At 48.2% G+C, this 17,805-nt stretch overlaps 1 protein-coding gene across 4 annotated transcripts in view; it reads right to left on the bottom strand.

The window, feature by feature from the left end:
• The window catches only part of CFAP45 (cilia and flagella associated protein 45), a 32,613-nt gene extending 20,584 nt beyond the window's left edge, over positions 1-12,029 (bottom strand). Inside the window, exons 1-3 of one of the 4 annotated variants that reach the window (XM_047784190.1) lie at positions 11,941-12,029; positions 5,569-5,694; positions 2,103-2,239 (exon numbers count right to left, since the gene is read on the bottom strand). In XM_047784190.1, the coding sequence (XP_047640146.1) occupies positions 2,103-2,239; positions 5,569-5,694; positions 11,941-11,943 (266 nt within the window). In that variant the 5' untranslated portion in view covers positions 11,944-12,029. Of the gene's footprint in view, positions 1-2,102; positions 2,240-5,568; positions 5,695-11,940 lie in introns of those variants that run through there. The other 3 variants (XM_047784191.1, XM_047784193.1, XM_047784192.1) reach the window with 3 other exon arrangements.
• Between the last annotated feature and the right edge of the window lie 5,776 nt (positions 12,030-17,805).

The raw sequence follows: 17,805 nt of genomic DNA, 5'->3' as shown, positions 1-17,805 counted from the left end.
AAAAGAAAAAAAGAAAGAAAGAAAAAAAGAGGAGTTCCCATTGTGGTGCAGTGGAAACGAATCTGACTAGGAACCATGAGGTTGTGGGTTCAATCCCTGGCCTCGCTCAGTGGGTTAAGGAGCGAGTGGGTTGCCATGAGCTGTGGTTGTGGTGTAGGTCGCAGACGTGGGGCTCGGATCTGGCGTTGATGTGGCTCTGGTGTAGGCCCGCAGCAGTAGCTCTGATTAGACCCCGAGCCTAGGACCCTCCATATGCCGTGGGTGTGGCCCTAAAAAAGACAAAAGACAAAAAAAAGAAAAGAAAAAAGAAAAAGTTATGTTTACCAAAGTGGACGGGTTGGGGGGTGGGGGTGATGGAGAGGGGGTTTACGATTAGCATATGCACACTGGGGTATACAGAACGATTGCCAGGAGGAACCTGCTGCATAGTGCAGAGAGCTCTACCCAGTATTCTGTGATAACCTATGTGGAAAAAGAATCTGAGAGAGAATGGATATGTATATATGCATGACTGGGTCACTTTGTTGTACAGCAGAAATTTTTCACAGTCTTGTAAATTATTCTTCAATAAAACTTAAAATAAATAAATAAATAAATATTATTGTTTCAAAACGAAAACAAAAAGCAATCTGTTTCCTTTGCTGGATCACAAGCTCCTTCAGGACACAGACTCTGTCTTAATTTCCCGGGCAGCCTCGTCTTTGGCCCAGCACTGGGCACAGAGGGAGGACTCAAAACAAAGCTCTTGAGCTGAACTTTTAAAAATCGATGATTCCTCAAGGATGACATAAAAAGGACAAGGGGACGCCAGACAAGGATGGAGTGGATGCCAGTGAGAAACAAAAACATCGCTGTGCATCCAGCCCAGAGAGAAGCTTTGAACCTTAAATATTAATTAAAATCTCTGAACAACAGTAGTCAGAGACATGTCTATAGACCTCTCTAGCTGCCCAACGCATTCAACAAACCAATAGATTGTAATTATAATGATTACAAACAAATGACATACATTAAAGATGGAGCAGGGGGTGGGGATAAAGCTGCTTCTGGGTGAGGCAATTTAACAGGTACGTGGCAATGAGACACAGATGGTCCAAGGCCGGAAGTGAAATCTCATCCAATAAAACTACTGGGGGGAGCTGTCCAGGAGGTTGATGAATCAATGAGTGGACTTGAGTTCTTAGCCAAGATTTTGTGGTTCACTGGGTGGCGTGGCCCCAAACAGCCTGGGATCTGGGATGACCAGGAATGATGTGAATCTGAGACAGCATCTCGCACTGCTCTCAGCCATCCTGACAAGTCGCCAGCAACTTCACCTCCACCGTGTTTTCAGGCCTGGATCAGTCCAAGGAGCCCTGAGCACACCTGACCGGTTGAGGCCAGAGCTGACCAGACCATGCTTCTGAGGTTGTGTCCAAGCTATGCCTCCCCAGCTCCATGACATAGGCTGCATTTTCTGGGAATTCAAGTTTTTAGTAGGTGGAGCCACAGTAGGAAGAACAGCTTAAAAAATGAAGCACCCAGCACAAGAGCTAAACCACTGAGTGACAGTGTTGGCTCATTTCTCTTGGCTGAGCTGGACCTAAACCCCACAGGAGGGGCCCAATTGAGAAGGCAGCTCGTCAGGAAACCGTGCTGAGCTAATCCCAAAGGAACCCAAGAGCCCTTGGGAATTTCCTCTTCTGGTCTCAGAGCCTGGGAAGAAGCCATGGGGCTAATTAAGCATCTGGTCAGTTTCCCTTTGCTTCAGAGCCTTGATGCAGCCAAAAGGAAATGACTCATCTGGACATTTCCCTTTACCAAGTGCACTAATGGGGGCCCAAAGCGGACCCCCTAAGCCCCTCCCCTCTACCAGTTCTGTAGGACACACAGCAGCTGGAAGAAAGGAAAGAGAAAAAAGCTGGGAATCAACGACAGTGGCAATAATAGATACAGGTGGGGAGAAACAAAAGACACCACAACGGAGAAGGGTAACCATGAGACAAAAGGGGGAAATGAGCAGGAAAAAGGTGGGGTCTGCACTAACAGAATGCAACCAGGTGGGTTTCCCCATGTTCCCGCACAGGTCCTCAGCAGAAGGTCACCATGCCCTGGGTACTCACATGAGCTCCCGGACCATGTCCCGGGTGATGAGCTGGATGGTATCTGGCTTGTGGTCCAAGCCCAGGGCAGTGAGAGTTTTCCGAATGGCATGCTTATCTCGGAGCAGTACTATGGGGCTATCGCTCTGGTTCAGGGGCTGTGGGGTCAGGAAGGACAGTTTGAAGCTGGTCACTCCACTTCATGCTGCTAAGTCCTAACTTCAAGTGTAGCCCCTCTCCTGGGGATTCCACCACATCCAGCAGCAGGGGAGGCTGGTTGGGGGCCAGACTGCAGGACCACCAACAGCAGCCACGGTGCTCAGAAAGCAGCGCGGTGTTCTGCCCTTGGACGTGGCCAGGTGGGCTCTGTACTGACCAGCTCTTCTGAGAACAAGGCTTCTCTATTATGTGTATAGATACTTCCAGAGAGATGGGGATGTGGATGGGGTGGGGTGGGATAGGGGTGGGGAAGGTGGCTAGTGGGTGTCCATTCCTAACCTAAAACCATCAGGAATGAAAATCTGGGGTCTCTGGGTTCTCCTTCCATGGTTTACAAAAGAAAAAATAATTAACCCTCTGTGGGTTTGAAACATACTATTTTTTACAGTCTTATCCAATCTACCATGTTTGTTATTTTTAACCCTTTTTAATGATTCATTTACTTTGATCCCTGCCTCCCAAAAAAAAGCCATATTGAGGAAGTTAAAACTACCTGGATGGCTGGTGGAGACCTGCCCTTAAATCTAATGAAGTGTGAAAATCAGTGAGTTAGAATTTAGCAAGGAGAATACACATTAGATATACGACTGGGGTTGGTGGGGGAGCGGATTTTCTGACCATGAAGAAATTAGATAATAAGAAAATGAAATCACTTGTTTCAGGAAATTTTGAACACAAGAGAGAACGTAGTATCTGCGATCCTGAGTGGAGGCGGGGGCGTGGCCTCCGTGGGGACGTGGCCTCCGTGGAGGCCCGTCCTGGCTGGAGAATCTCACTTTGCACGTCTGTCCCGGTCCGGCCCGGAGTGCTACTGCCACCTGGTGCCCATCTCTGCTTCTAAGGGGCACAACTCAGTCAGGCCACAGGCCACTTCTGCCCCCTACTGCCGGCTGAGAAACTTCCGGACTCTCCCCCAGCAATAAGGCCAAAAGACGACGCCTGGAGAACCAGGCCCTTTCCAAATCTAGCTTCGGACCCAAAACAAACAAAATGCCTGTAGGTGAGATTGCATGCTTTGATTCTTCTCCTTGTCAGTAGGAAAACTGCTGTAGAATGGGAGTCTTCTAAATGGAGAAGACCCCTGGAAAGCCTTTTTTTTTTTTTTTTTAGGGCCACCCCTGCAGCATATGGAAGTTCCCAGGCTAGGAGTTGAATCTGAGCCCCATCTGCAATCTAACCCGGCTTGCAGCAACTCCAGATCATTAACCCACTGAGGGAGGCCAGGGATCAAACCTGCATCCTCAGGGATATCTTCAAGTTCTTAACCCACTGAGCCACAGTGGGAACTCCCTGGAAAGTCCTTTTTGATTCATAATGAGGATAGTGACCTCTCCCCAGTCCACCCACAGCCATAGGTAGTCACACCAGTATTCACCCCACCACCAGTATCCTTCTTTTTTCCTCTTTCTCTACTGTTTTTCCTTTTTTTCTTCCAGTTTTATTGAGACATAGTTGACACAGAGCACTGTGTAGGTTTAAGGTGTACAGCATAATTATTCGATTTTCATCCACCATGAAATGTTTTTCACAATAAGTTTAAGTTTTTTTTTCTTGAGCTGAGAATTCAGGATTTACTCCCTTAAAAACTTTCACACATATGGAGTTCCCGTCATGGTGCAGCAGAAACGAATCCAACTAGGAACCATGAGGTTGTGGGTTTGAGCCCTGGCCTCCATCAGTGGGTTAAGGATCCAGCGTTGCCATGAGCTGTGGCTGTGCTGTAGGTGGCAGACGCGGCTCGGATTTGGTGTTGCTGTGGCTATGGTGTAGACCAGCAGCTGTAGCTCTGATTTGACCACTAGCCTGCAAACCTCCGTATGCCGTGGGTTCGGCCTTGAAAAAACAAAAGATAAAAAAAACTTTCACATATAATACAGCAGTGTCCCTTTTCTCCCTTCGTCTCCTGCCGCCCTTCTCTCCACATTTCATCCTCCTTCTCCCCTTGCCTCTCTTCCTCCTCACTTGAATGCTACTCGTACCAAGATTACTCCAGGTAGTCACATTCTAGCTCTCCTTCTCTGGACTAATGGAGTCAGCCTTTGCTTTTTAGGTTTTTTGGGGGGATGGGTTGTATATGTGTGAGGTTTTGGGGGGCTTTTTTTTAATTTTATTCTTTGGGCATGTGGAGGTTCCCAGGAATTGAAACTTCGCTCACCCCACGCTCCTGCAGTGACAATGCCAGATACTTAACACCCTGCACCTTTACAAAAGAACTCCCAGAGTCAGCCTCTTTGGATGACTTTCGAAAATAAAGACCTGCTCCTTTCCCAAAGCAAAGTAACTGTTTTAGTCCAGCAACCAGGAGAGGAGAATGAATGTGTGCTGTACTCTGATACTATTCTCGGACTGAGGGGGAATTATGTGGCTCTGTATCTTTAAGCTTGGGCCACTGGCCCTCAAATGTCTCCATCATGGGGCACTCACTGAGCAAATAGCAAATATTGAGTGTTCAGCAGCTGAGCCTCCCTTCCAACGCTACAACGGATTTTACTTATTTTATCTTATTATTTATCCTATTTTATCTTTATTTTATTTTATTTTTGCTTTTTAGAAGGCTGCAACTTTGGCATATGTATGTTCCAGGCTAGGGACCGAATTGGAGCTGCAGCTGCCAGCTTACGCCACAGTCACAGCAACACCAGATCCGAGCCGCATCTGCCACCTACAGCACAGCTCATGGCAATGCTGGATCCTTAACCCACTGAAGGGGTCCAGGGATTGAACCTGTGACCTCATGGATACTATTCAGGTTTGTTACTGCTGAGCCACAACAGGAACTCCTACAACAGATTTTTTTTTTCCCCCCTAGGGCCACACCCTCGGCATATGGAGGTTCCCAGGCTAGGGGTCTAATCAGAGCTACAGCTGCCGGCCTCCATCACAGCCATAGCAACACCAGATCCGAGCCGCATCTGCAACCTACACCACAGCTCATGGCAACACCGGATCCTTAACCCACTGATCGAGGCCAGGGATCAAACCCGAAACCTCATGGTTCCTAGTCAGATTTGTTTCCGCTGCGCCACAATGGGAACGCCCTTACAACAGATTTTTAAATGCTGTGCAGACATGAGGATTTCAAGGGTGGAGGAAGCCAGGTGCCCCGTTTACATGGACCCCACTAGGTGTCAGAGCTCATCTTCTGGGGCCTCAGAACTCCCCTTTGTCCTTAGTGTGACCTGCCCAGTGCTAGCTTCGTCCTCACTAACACCAGTCCAGGTCATCGCCTCCAGGTGGCATCTCCCTGGAGGGGCAGGGTGAGGGTTACCTTGATACCTCCAAAGAGGCTCTCATCCACCTCGGAGCTCAGGGCTTTGGTCCGATAGCGGGGCCTATTCCTTGACCTGTTGGAAGCAGTAGAGGTGGAGCTCAGGACGCCAGCTGGGCTTAATGGCTGCAGAGAGAGGCAGAACATTGGGGTCATCAGCACTGAGTGCCATCTGGACCCTGGGCCAGGCAGACACTTGGCCAGGCTGTGCTGGGGGGAGGTTGGGTGGGCATGAGGGGAAGCACCTGGGTCAACCCTGAAATGCAGGGGACACCCCCACAGGAGCAGGGTCTTCTCTGATAGGGGCCAGCACACTGGCTGAGCAAGGAGGAGGATGTCTGAGGTCCCCGAGCTGAAGAAGGCCAACCCATCACTCCGCAGAGAAGGAAGGAGAAAGGAGAGAGGACTTGACAGCAGGAGGATGACCTCAGGTCATCCTGGTTCTGGTTCTCCTCAAGCACGGTCTCTTACGGGCTCGTCTCCCCAGAAATGCCATGTCCTCTTCACCTCCAACCTCCTCAGCCTCAGCACCAAGCCCTGCCTGGCTGACATTGCTGTGGCATCTCTTTCATGTTCATGTTTCCACCATCTCCCAAGGTAATGGTGGGGACCAGAGGACACTAAGGATGGAAAAGCACCTTGCCCACTGCTGGCATGGGGTTTGTGTCTGATGACTTCAGTGGATGAATAGCTGCCTGCTACAGTTCCTGGCATCCACCGTGTGGCCCTTTCACTCCCAGGATCCCTTTCATGTGCATCAGTCAGTTTTTAACCACCCAGGATCTTCCTACGTTTGGAGAATTCCCTCTCATGAGTTGAGGGAGACAAGGATCATTTCTGCCTGGAGAAGTGGAAAACGCCAGATATTTGCCTTCCAAGCCTGGGAAAAAGATCTAGGCTTAGCCACCAGATGCCCCCAAGCCTGGTAATAAATAGGGATCCAGTGATGCAAGAAGGAGACCATGGAAACCCCTTCTGACAAAGGCAGTGGCAGCAGCCATACCCTGAGTCTGGGGTGATGCTGATAAGGATACCAGCAGCAATACCCCAAGATAAAGCTATCAGTGCTCAGGGTGCAACTGTGCCTCGAGGAGCTTTGCCAGTCCAGGCGTGGGTTGTGATGTGGGCCTCGGTTCTGGCTGCAGCACCTCCCTTTGCTCTCACTTTCCAAGCTTAGTTACCCAGCCTTGGTGTGAAGTCTGTGAGCTCTCCAAAACCCTCTCCATACACTCCCTTCTCCTCAAATGAGAGCTCTGACCCCACTGCTTACAACCAGGAACGCTGACTAATACAACCTCCATTCCCAAGGTCAGTCCAGCTTTCACTCCACCCCAGAAGGAGAAGTCCATCTCCAGGAGGTGGTTTCTGTGAGGACAGCAGGACAACTCCAGGCTTGATCTATATCTGATTTCAGGTACCCTCCTTCACTGGTGGTGGGAATATAAATTTCCACAATGGAAAACAGTATGGAGGTGCCTCAGAAAGCTAAATATAGAACTACCATATGACCTAGCAATCCCACTCTTTGGGCATATATCTAGACAAAACTTTCATTGAAAAGGATACATGCATCCCTATGTTCATTGCAGCACTATTCACAACAGCCAAGACATGGAAACAGCCTAAATGTCCATCGACGGATGAATGGATTAAGAAGATGTGGTATATATACACAATGGAATACTACTCAGCCATAAAAAAGAACAAAATAGTGCCATTTGCAGCAACATGGATGCAACTAGAGACTCTCATACTAAGTCAGAAAGAGAAAGACAAATACCATATGATGTCACTTATAGCTGGAATCTATTATATGGCACAAATGAACCTATCTACAGAAAAGAAACAAACTCATGAACTTGGAGAACATACTTGTGGTTGCCAAGGGGGGAGGGAGTGGCTTGGACTGGTAGTGTGGGGTTAGTAGATGCAAACTATTGCATTTGGAGTGGATAAGCAATGAGATCCTGCTGTATAGCACAGGGATCTATATCTAGTCACTTGTGATGGAACATGATTGGAACATGATGAAGGATAGTATGAGAGAAAGAGTGTGTGTGTTTGTGTGTGTGTGTGTGTGTGAATGACTGGGTCACTTTGTTGTACAACAGAAATTGACAGAACATTGTAAATCAACTAAAACAGAAAAAAATTAAAATCTTAATAAATAAAATAAAGCTGATTCAAATCTCACTCTGGAGGAGCCCATGTCTCAGGCAGTCCTCTAAGCCGGCAGACCTCAGGGAAATGGGCTGGACACGTTGGGGCCACCAAGCCTGGGAATCAGCAGCCATCGAGAGGACAAGGAAATGGGCCCTGCCTTCCAGGTCACTGAACACAGGACAGTGTTTTGAAAGCTCTCTCTGATCTGCCATGACCACACAGACCCTCCTGCAGCACCTGTTCCACCTGGATCGGGTTTTCACACTAAATTGGGCAATTATTCTCCAGCTGGCTCTGTCCCGTACAAGGATCACTGCTGTGTGTGCCCTTTCCTTCCCAGCCTGGCACAGCCAGCACAAGGCTTACAGAGGGGAGCCTCCTTTACAGGCTCAGTCAGCCCCAACAGAGCAGAGCAGAAAAGTTTGGATTTATTAAAAGGTAAATATAGCAGCCCCAAGGATGCCTAATAACAGACGGAGGGGTTATTATATGATGAGTGGTGAGCAACAGCTCCCCTTTCCACCGAAAATAGAATAAGAGGAAATGAACAGAAACTGTGATAGGTGGGATAGAAGCAAAGCCCTGGGAATAACCGGAGAAGACGGACGGCATGGGATCATGAGAGATGATTCGAGATGTAGACACAATTAGGGGGAAAGCTGAGGTGCCTGGCACGTAGTAGGAGCTCGATATGCATTTGCTAGAGAATGAACAAATGAAACCAAGCGAGATGACCTCTCGGGGGCTGCGGACCAGATGGAGATGGACAGAAGCCTTTCCGGAATATGCCACCGTTCCACATTTTCCATATCACGTATGTGGTCTGCCCTCTGGAAAATAACGTATGTGAAAGGGCTTTGGAGCACAGATGGAAAGCATTATTGTTGTTTTGCATTTGTTTTCCTGTTTCTTCTCAAGGGCTCCTGCAGGCTTTCCCCGGGGCTCAGGTGTGCACCAGACTGTAGGTTTCTCCACGGCTGGGACCACATGGCCTCATGCCTATGCACTGGGTCCCCAGGTCAAGAGGAAGTCACACAAGATATACTCGACTGCCTGAGCCTCAAAGACAGAACAGAGGAAGGAAAACAGATGATGACCACAGAAAAGCAGCCGCCAGGCAGGGGAGAGGGAAGCGCTGAGCTCTGAGGTTGGGTGGCTACAAAACCTCATTGGGGAAATGCTGACTCTGAAGCCACAAGCCTTACACCAGGGTTAGAATAACCAGTTTTGCCAAAAGCAACAAGAAGGATTAGGGAGGTTACTGTGTAAAAGTACTAGGAAAAAAAAAAAAAATGAAGAACCCAGCAGAAATGGAAAGTTCGATCCCTCTGGGCCAGAGGCAGTAGCCAAGAGGTTCTCTTAGGAGGTGAAGGGCTGGTTTTATTTCTTGCATGACCAAACACATATCCCCAAGAAGCCAAGCTGTGCCTAGAGAGAAGCCTGCTCATCTTTCTTGGGGAAGGCAACTCTCGAAGGGAAGACCACTGTGGAGGCAAGGGAGACAGGGGACGATGAGGACTGGGACAGAAAAAGATGCCAGTTCTGGAGTTCCCATTGTGGCTCAGCGGGTTAAGAAACAAACTAGCACCCATGAGGATGCAGGTTAGATCCCTAGCCTCGCTCAGTGGGTTAAGAATCCAGTGTTGCCGCAAGCTGCAGTGCAGTTTGCAGATGCAGCTTGGATCTGGCATTGCTGTGGCTGCAGTGTAGGCCAGCAGCTGTAGCTCTGATTCGACCCCTAGCCTGGAAACTTCCATATGCTGCAAGTGCGACCAAAAAAGCAGAAGAAAAGAAAAGAAAAAGATATAACTCAGGATGTATTACTAAAAGAAAGGCCACAAAACGATTTAAAAGTAATTTCAGGAGAGCATTATCATCTTATGGTGTTTCTTGCATCGAGTAATGTTTTGCAATGAGTAGGTAACTCTCATTATGATGGGGGGCGTGGGGAGTATTTTTGTTTGTTTGTTTTTTGTCTTTTTAGGGCCGCACCCACGGCATATGGAAGTTACCAGACTAGGGATCAAATCTACACCACAGCCAACAGCAATGCCAGATCCAACCCGCTTCTGTGACCTATACCACAGCTCACAGCAACACCGGATCGTTAACCCACTGAGCAAGGTCAGGGATCGAACCCGCATCCTCACGGATACTAGTCAGGTTCATTACCACTGAGCCACGATAGGAACTCCAGGAGTATTTTTATGTGAAAACAAAACAAAGAAGTAGGCCAGGTGCCCCAAGTCTGAACACAGAGAATGGTGAAAAAAAGCTGTCATGCTAGATGTCTTGAGATCCGGGATGCTCAGCTCAAATCCCACAAGACAGAGCTGGACCGGGGCTGGAACAGGGCGGTTGTGAGCTTTCCTGATGTCACTGTCACACCTGTTAGCTGAACAAAGACAAAGCCTTGTCCTTTCTTGGATGTCCTCTACACCCCGGGATCTAGTTCCTCTTTTGCATATAGGTTCGCCACAGGCTGGCAACTTCAGGCTTCCAGCTCTTGGCCTGATTCTACCTCCTTTTCTGGAGACTCTGGTTACGAAGAAGATGGGGATGCCCAGGCACCAGGCACCTTTCACTGAGTGAGCCGCTCAGGTCACCTCTTGCCTCAAATAAGAGCAGGTGGGCCATCTGTGGGGTGCCAAGTGAAGATGACACCCCAGGGCACACTGAGACCCCAACCCTCCTTCTGGCAGATGTTATTCATTGTTTTTCTAAGAGTCCTGGAGACCCTGCCGAATTTGAGCCTCTCTCCCACAACCATCACTTCTCCTCACTCCCCCAAACACTCTCAAAAGCTAGTGAGTAGCAGCACTACCCCACACACACACACCCCTCTTGGCCTTTCAGAAAAGCAAAGATCACCAACTTGACCCGCTGCTCTCAAAGGTGCCCGTATGCCCAGTCTCATCCAAGGGCTCCATCAAAAGACCCAAACCCCACCCTGAGTGGCCCTTAGATGGGGACCTGATCTGGGTGAGGTGACGCGCACAAGTCTAACCCAGGTGCAGCTCACTGATTAATTTGGGCTTGGGAATAGGAAATTTCTGAAACAGGAGAAAAAGAGAACATTCACTTGAGCCCTTAGATGCCAGACTAGGCTCTCACAGACACACACACACAGCGCTGGATCTGTAAACCACCCAGAGGAGCTGGAGGTAAATATGCCTCAGAAGTTGGGAAGTGTTCTTTGTTGGAGATGTTTCTTTTATAATGACCAAAGCTCTTCTTGAAATCTTGACTTGGGAATTTGAACCAATGAGTCCCAGAAAAGCAGCATGACCTCTGAGTACGAAGCGTGCCCACAAGTACACCAGAGGTGCTACATTTGCCACTGGATGTGCGACCAGAAATTTTAAGGTTGTTTCCATTAAGGGAAGGCTCCAACACCTATCTTCTGCCCCTCTCCCTTCTCTCTCAGGGGCCACGCTGTCCTCACCGGGAGCCCAGACATCACTTCCATAGCTCCTCCTCTGGGCCCGTGCCCTTCTCAACCCTAACAACCCTTGTAGTCTTCTCCATCCTTCCCAGGGAACCCCAGGCTGCTAGACTAGTCCCAATCCCTCCCTAGGGATTTTCAAACCCAGTATCCTCTCCATTCATTCATTCATTCATTCATTTGCAAATGTTTGCTGAGTACCCTACTGAATGACCCAGAGCCCCAGCAGAGAAGACAAGAGAAAAGAAAACCTAGGCTGGGGACATTAGGTGACTTACACACTGTCACCCTGCTGGGCAGAGGCAGAAGAGGTACTTAACCTGTTATCGGGCCTCCTCACCAGGGGTTTTGGGGGCTGAAAGACTGGCTGCAGAGCTAGTGGCATGAGGGCTGTACACAAGCTCCAGGGGAGTGGGGGAAAGGAAACCAGGTCACCTCCAGGTCCCACAATTTCCAGCCCAGGGAGGCCCCAGCCTGAGGGAGAGGGAGGAGGGTTGGTTGAAGAGCCCTTTCTCCCCATTTCCTTCACTCTCGGCACCACCCCACATTTCCAATCGCTATTGACCCCCTTCCTAATTTCTCTTTTGGACTCCTTTCAGGACTTCCCTTGCTTATCCCAGGGGTGTCCTCCCGCTCCTGGGCCTTCCTGACACACAGCCCCAACTTCTGTCCCTCTCCCAGATTGCCACTTTCCCCACTCAGCACCCCAACCCAGTTGTGAACACATGAGGCTCCGAGTTTCTCCTCCACACCCGGGAGCTCACCATCTCAGCCGCACGCCCTCGCCCTGCGCCTGCACCGCCTCCGCCGCCGCCGACACCGCCGCAGAGGCTCTGGGTGTTGACGCGTTACCATGGTAACCAGGAGCCAGCGCGGTCTGGGCCAGGCCCCGCCCCGGGCCCGCCCCTCCGCCCCTCCGCCCCTCCCCCCGGCTCTGGCGGGCAAACGCAGCGAGCTGTGGCTTCAGGAACCCGAACCCCTCCCTCTGACCTTTCCCGCCGGCACTTGAGCGGGAACTGAGGCCCTGAAAGACTGACCCGCCCCGGCGCGCCCCACTCTTCACTCTGCTTTGGCTGATCTCTTTGGATCAGGACCCAAAACCTCAAGGACTAGTCTGGTCCCAAGTGGTCTAATTGCTGGCACCCCCTCCAGGGCCCAGGCCCAGGGTCATGGTTTTCCCCCTACACCCCATCTAGGTTACCTTAGTTACCGTTGACCCGTAGCGGTTGAGGTGCCAAGCCAAACCCTGAGGAGAACCTAGTCTGCAGAGAAGCAAGCAGGATCAGATGAAACAAAGTTTCATAACAGCAGAGAGTCTGGTTAGACCAAAGAAAGAACTTCCAGCCCTGAGGATAGCATGTAGTTTCAGAAGCAGTTCCTTAGGATGGAGGCCTCAGACCTCCAGCTCAGAATCACCTGGGAGAGTTTATCAAAAATAAAATGTAGGGGCGTTCCCTTCGTGGCTCAGTGGAAACGATTCTGACTAGATTCCATGAGGACACAGGTTGGATCCCCGGTCTTGCTCAGTGGATTAAGGATCCGGTGTCGCCGTGAGCTGCGGTGTAGGTTGCAGACTCACCTGGGATCTGGCATTGCTGTGGCTGTGGTGTAGGCTGGCGGCTAGAGCTCTGATTCCACTCCTAGCCTGGGAAACTCCATATGCCGTGGGTGAGGCCCTAAAGAGACAAAAAATAAATGAATAATTTTTAAAAAATTAAAAAATAAAAAGTAGGCCGTACAAGACTAAATTGAAATCAAAAGAGCTGGCTTTAGGGAAACCGCCTTTTAACACCTCACAGTTCAGATGTCCTGTTGTGAAAGGTTTTTAAGAGCTTTATGATTTTCCCAATTTGCTTTTGCCCCTATACCTCCTGACCTGCAAGGCCAAAATTGAACTGACCCCCACAGCCGTGCCTGCTCCAAACCTCACAAAGCCTTTCCCCTGGGCCAAGTATAATTTTTTCCCTCCAGTGCTAATAAACTGAGCACTCTAAGGCCAAAAAAAAAGTGGTGACTCTGCAGTTCTGCGAGTTCTCTGCACTTTCCCACTCCCGAACCTCTCCCACACCCTCACAGCCCACCTTTCTGAAGCTTGCTCCCACTTGACTTTCCTGTTGCCAAGCCAGTCACTGCCTCCTGTGACATAATTCGGGCTGATGGTTTGGCTGCCCAAGCTAATGGCATGAGGGCTGCACACAAGCTCCAGGGGGGTGGGGGAAGGGAGGCCAGGTCACCTCCAGCTGTTTTTAAAAGGGCTTAACTCCAGCAAGCCTCACATTCCTTCCTTAGATTCCAGCCTTATCTCCTTTGGGATTCCCAGAAGGACAAGTCAGGGGAAGAGGAGCAGGCACATGTTGAAGGTGGGGTCAAACCAGCAGCTGGAGGCCACTGGAGGGGAGGGAAGGGCTTCTTTTTTTGGGGGGGGAGGGTCTTTTTAGGGCCGCACCCATGTCATACAGAAGTTCCCAGGCTAGGGGTTGAGTCGGAGCTGTACGCCACTGCCACAGAAATGCCAGATCCAAGCCGCATCTGTGACCTATACCACAGCTCATGCCAACGCTCCTTAACCCACTGAGCAAGGCCAGGGATCGAACCTGAGTCCTCATGGATACTAGTCAGGTTCATTACAGCTGAGCCACAACAGGAACTCTGGGATATATTATTTTGGGATTTAGTGGAACAGGTTTTGTGGTCCTCCATCACTTACACAGATAGTTAAGTTACTGCCAGCTGTCCTGGTGGAGGAATGGCTGCCTGAACCCTCCTTCCACCAGGCCACTATGCCACCTCACCTGATGTCAGGACAGGAAAGTACTGGCCATACTCTCCACGGGAATATGTGCTTTGGAGCCCAATACCAAGAGAATTTGCAAAGAGGAGGAAAAACATAGTTTGAAATGAGCAAAACCAGAAGTTCCTCTGTGAAAAGATTTTACCACTGTGTAAAACTCTAAGTGAGGCATCTGTTCTTATCAATGCCTGGTCAAAACTGAAGTTCTCCTGAGTTCCCATTGTGGCGCAGCAGAAACTGCAAGATGGCAGCTTCGATACCTGGCCTTGCTCAGTGGGCTAAGGATTTGGCGATGCCGTGAGCTGTGGTGTAGATCACAGACGTGGCTCGGATCCTGTGCCTGTGGTGTAGGCAGGCAGCTGTAGCTCCACTTGGACCCCTAGCCTGGGAACCTCCATATACCGCCATGGGAGTGGCCCTAAAATGCAAAAACAAACAACCAAAAAACTGATGTTCTCTCTGACCATGAAGAGACCCAGTAATACCACATATATAAATACAGTATACATCTCATCAGAGAATAATGTACCTCCAAAGACCTAAAATCACTGACAGCTTATGTTTTTCCAACAGTGATATGTGTTCTTTTTGACTTCTTCTTATAGATAATTTTAAACACACTCCTGCTTGGATTTTTCTAAGTATAATGAGATGATCTTGGGAGTTCCCTGGTGGTCAGAGCATTAAGGGTCCGGTGTTGTCACTGCTGCAGCTCAGGTCACTCTGGTGACATGGGTTCGGTCCCTGGCCCGGGAACTTCTACAAGCCAAAAAGAATAAATAAATAAATAAACAAACTTGGAGTTCCCCACGTGCCATAGCGGAAACGAGTCCAACTAGTAACCATGACGTTGTGGGTTCAATCCTTGGCCTCACTCAGTGGGTTAGGGATCCAGTGTTTCTGTGAGCTATGGTGTAGGTCACAGACAGATCCCTCATTGCTGTGGCTGTGGTGTAGGCCAGCAGCAACAGCTCTGATTAGACCCTTAACCTAGGAACTTCCATATGCTGAGAGTTCGGCCTTAAAAAAATTAATAAATAAAAATAAGACAAAAAAGAAAGACAAATAGATAAACAAACTTAAGTAATAACCTTTTAAAGATAATAATAAAAATGAGTTGATCTTTCCATCTCAAAACTATTCAAGGCTTGTGTATTTGCTTTCTACCACTGCTGCAACAAATTACCACAAACCTAGTGGTTTAAAACAACACAAGGTGGAAATTCCCATGTCTCAGCAGATTAAGGAGACAAGTTTGATCCCGGCCCAGAAACTTCCACATGCCTCAGGTGTGACCAAAAAAATAAAAATAACAAATAACATAAAATAAGACAACACATGGAGTTCCCATCGTGGCTCAGTGGTTAAGGAATCCAACTAGGCATTGCCGTGAGCTGTGGTGTAGGTCGCAGACCAGCCTGGATCTTACGTTGCTGTGGCTGTGGCATAGGCTGGCTGCAACAGCTCCGATTAGATGATTAGACCCCTATCCTGGTAACCTCCATATGCCATGGGTGTGGTCCTCAAAAGACAAAAAAAAAAAAGTTAATACAGGAGTTCCCATCAAGGCTCAGAGTAAACGAATCTGACTAGCATCCATGAGGACTCAAGTTTGATCCCTGGCCTTGGTCAGTGGGTTAAGGATCTGGCCTTGCCATGAGCTGTGGTATAAGTCACAGATGTGGCTCTGATCCCAAGTTGCTGTGGCTCTGGCGTAGGCCAGCAGCTGCAGCTACAATTCGACCCCTAGACTGGTGGAAACCTCCATATGCCGTGGGTGCAGCCCTAAAAAGACAAAAGAAAAAACAGATAGATAAATAAATAAAATAAAGCAAAAAAAAGTTAATACAGCTTGTGTATGCCCTTCTAATTTTTTTTTTCTTTTTCATCTTATGGCCAGACCTGCAGCATATGGAAGTTCCAGGGCTGGGGGTCAACTGGAGCTGAAGCTTCAGGACTACACCACAGCCATGGACAACACTGGATCCGAGCCTCATCTGCAACCTACACCACAGTACCAGGTCCTTAACCCACTGAGCAAGGCCAGGGATCGAACCTGAGATCTCAGGGATACAATGTCGGGTTCTTAACCCACTGAACCACAACAGGAATTCTGCATATGCCTTTCTAAACTGCTTTTTAGAAAATGTTTTTAAAGATTTAAATAATACAAGTGAGATTTAATAGATTTTGACCTATATCAAGAGCATAGGGAGTTTCCATCATGTCTCAGTGGTAATGAACCCAACTAGTATCCATGAGGACTCAGGTTTGATCCCTGGCCTTGCTCAGTGGGTTAAGGATCTGGCATTGCCGTGAGCTGTGGTGTAGGTCACAGACTCTGCTTGGATCCCATGTTGCTGTGGCTGTGGTTTAGGCCAGCAGCTACAGCTCCAATTTGACCGCTAGCCTGGGAACTCCCATATGCCATGGGTGTGGCCCTGAAAAGACAAAAAAAAAGTCTATTTTCTTCTTTTGTCAACTTTACACTTACGTATTCATGGACAGAAAGTGTACTTGAAAGTGAATGAGTTTATTCTACCACAGCCAAGGAAACCAACAAAAGGAAAATGCAGACTACCCAATAGGAGAAAATATTTGCATCATGTATCTGATAAGGGTTAATATTCAAATTGTACAAAGAACTCATACAACTCAACAGCAAAAAAAAAAATTGATTGAAACATGGGCAGAGAATCTAAATAAACATTTTCTAGAGAAGACATACATGTGGCCAACAGGTGCATCAAAAGGGGCTCAACATCACTAATCACCAGGAAAATGCAAATCAAAACCACGATGAGATAGCATCTCCTGCCTATTAGAATGGCTATTATCTAAAAGACCAGAGATAAAAAATGTAGGTGAGGTGTGGAGAAAAGGGAACCCTTGTACACTGTTGGTGGGAATGTAAATTGTGAGGCCACTATGGAAAACATTACAGAGGTTGCTCAAAAAATTAAAAATAGAACTACCATATGATTCAGCAATTCCACTTGTGAATATTTATCCAAAGGAAACAACAACAACCAAAAAAACTCAAAATGATATATGCAGCATTTTTACTGCAGCATTATTTACAAGGGCCATGACATGGAAGTAACCTAAGTTTCCATCAGCGAATAAAGAAAACGTGGCTTACATATAATGGAATATTGTTCAATCATAAAAAAGAATCATAAAAGAGATCTTGCTATTTGTAGCAACATGGATGGACCTTGAGGGTATTATGCTAAGTGAAAGAAGGAAGGTAAAGACACATACCATATGATCTCATTTATATGTGGAACCTAAAAAAAAAAAAAGAACTCATAGGTACAGAGAACAGACTAATAGTGATTGCTAGAGGCAGGGCAGAGACCAAAGAGAACAAACTTCCAGTTATAAAATAAATAAGTCCTGGTGATGAACAGCATGGTGACTATAAGTAATAATACTGTGTTGTATATTTGAGAGTTGCTAAGAGAGTAGATCTTAAAAGTTGATATAAGAGCTCCCCACGTGGCACATCGGAAACGAATCCGACTAGGAACCATGAGGTTGAGGGTTCTATCCCTGGCCTCGCTCAGCAGGTTAAGGACCCGGCATTGCCATGAGCTGTGGTGCAGGTCGCAGACCCTGCTCCGATCCTGAGTTGCTGTGGCTCTGGAGTAGGCTGGTGGCTACAGCTCCAATTGGACCCCTAGCCTGGGAACCTCCAAGTGCCACAGGTGTGGCCCTAAAAAGAAGAAAAAAAAAAGTTATCATTAGAAAAAAATTGTAACTGTGTGATAAATGTTAACTAGACTTACTATGGTGATCATTTCACAATATATACAAATACCGAATCACTGCGTTG

Source organism: Phacochoerus africanus, chromosome 6, assembly GCF_016906955.1.
Source record: "Phacochoerus africanus isolate WHEZ1 chromosome 6, ROS_Pafr_v1, whole genome shotgun sequence".
Lineage (NCBI taxonomy): Eukaryota > Metazoa > Chordata > Mammalia > Artiodactyla > Suidae > Phacochoerus > Phacochoerus africanus.
Note: the sequence above shows the minus strand (reverse complement) of the source record. Positions and strands in the feature narration are given on the sequence as shown.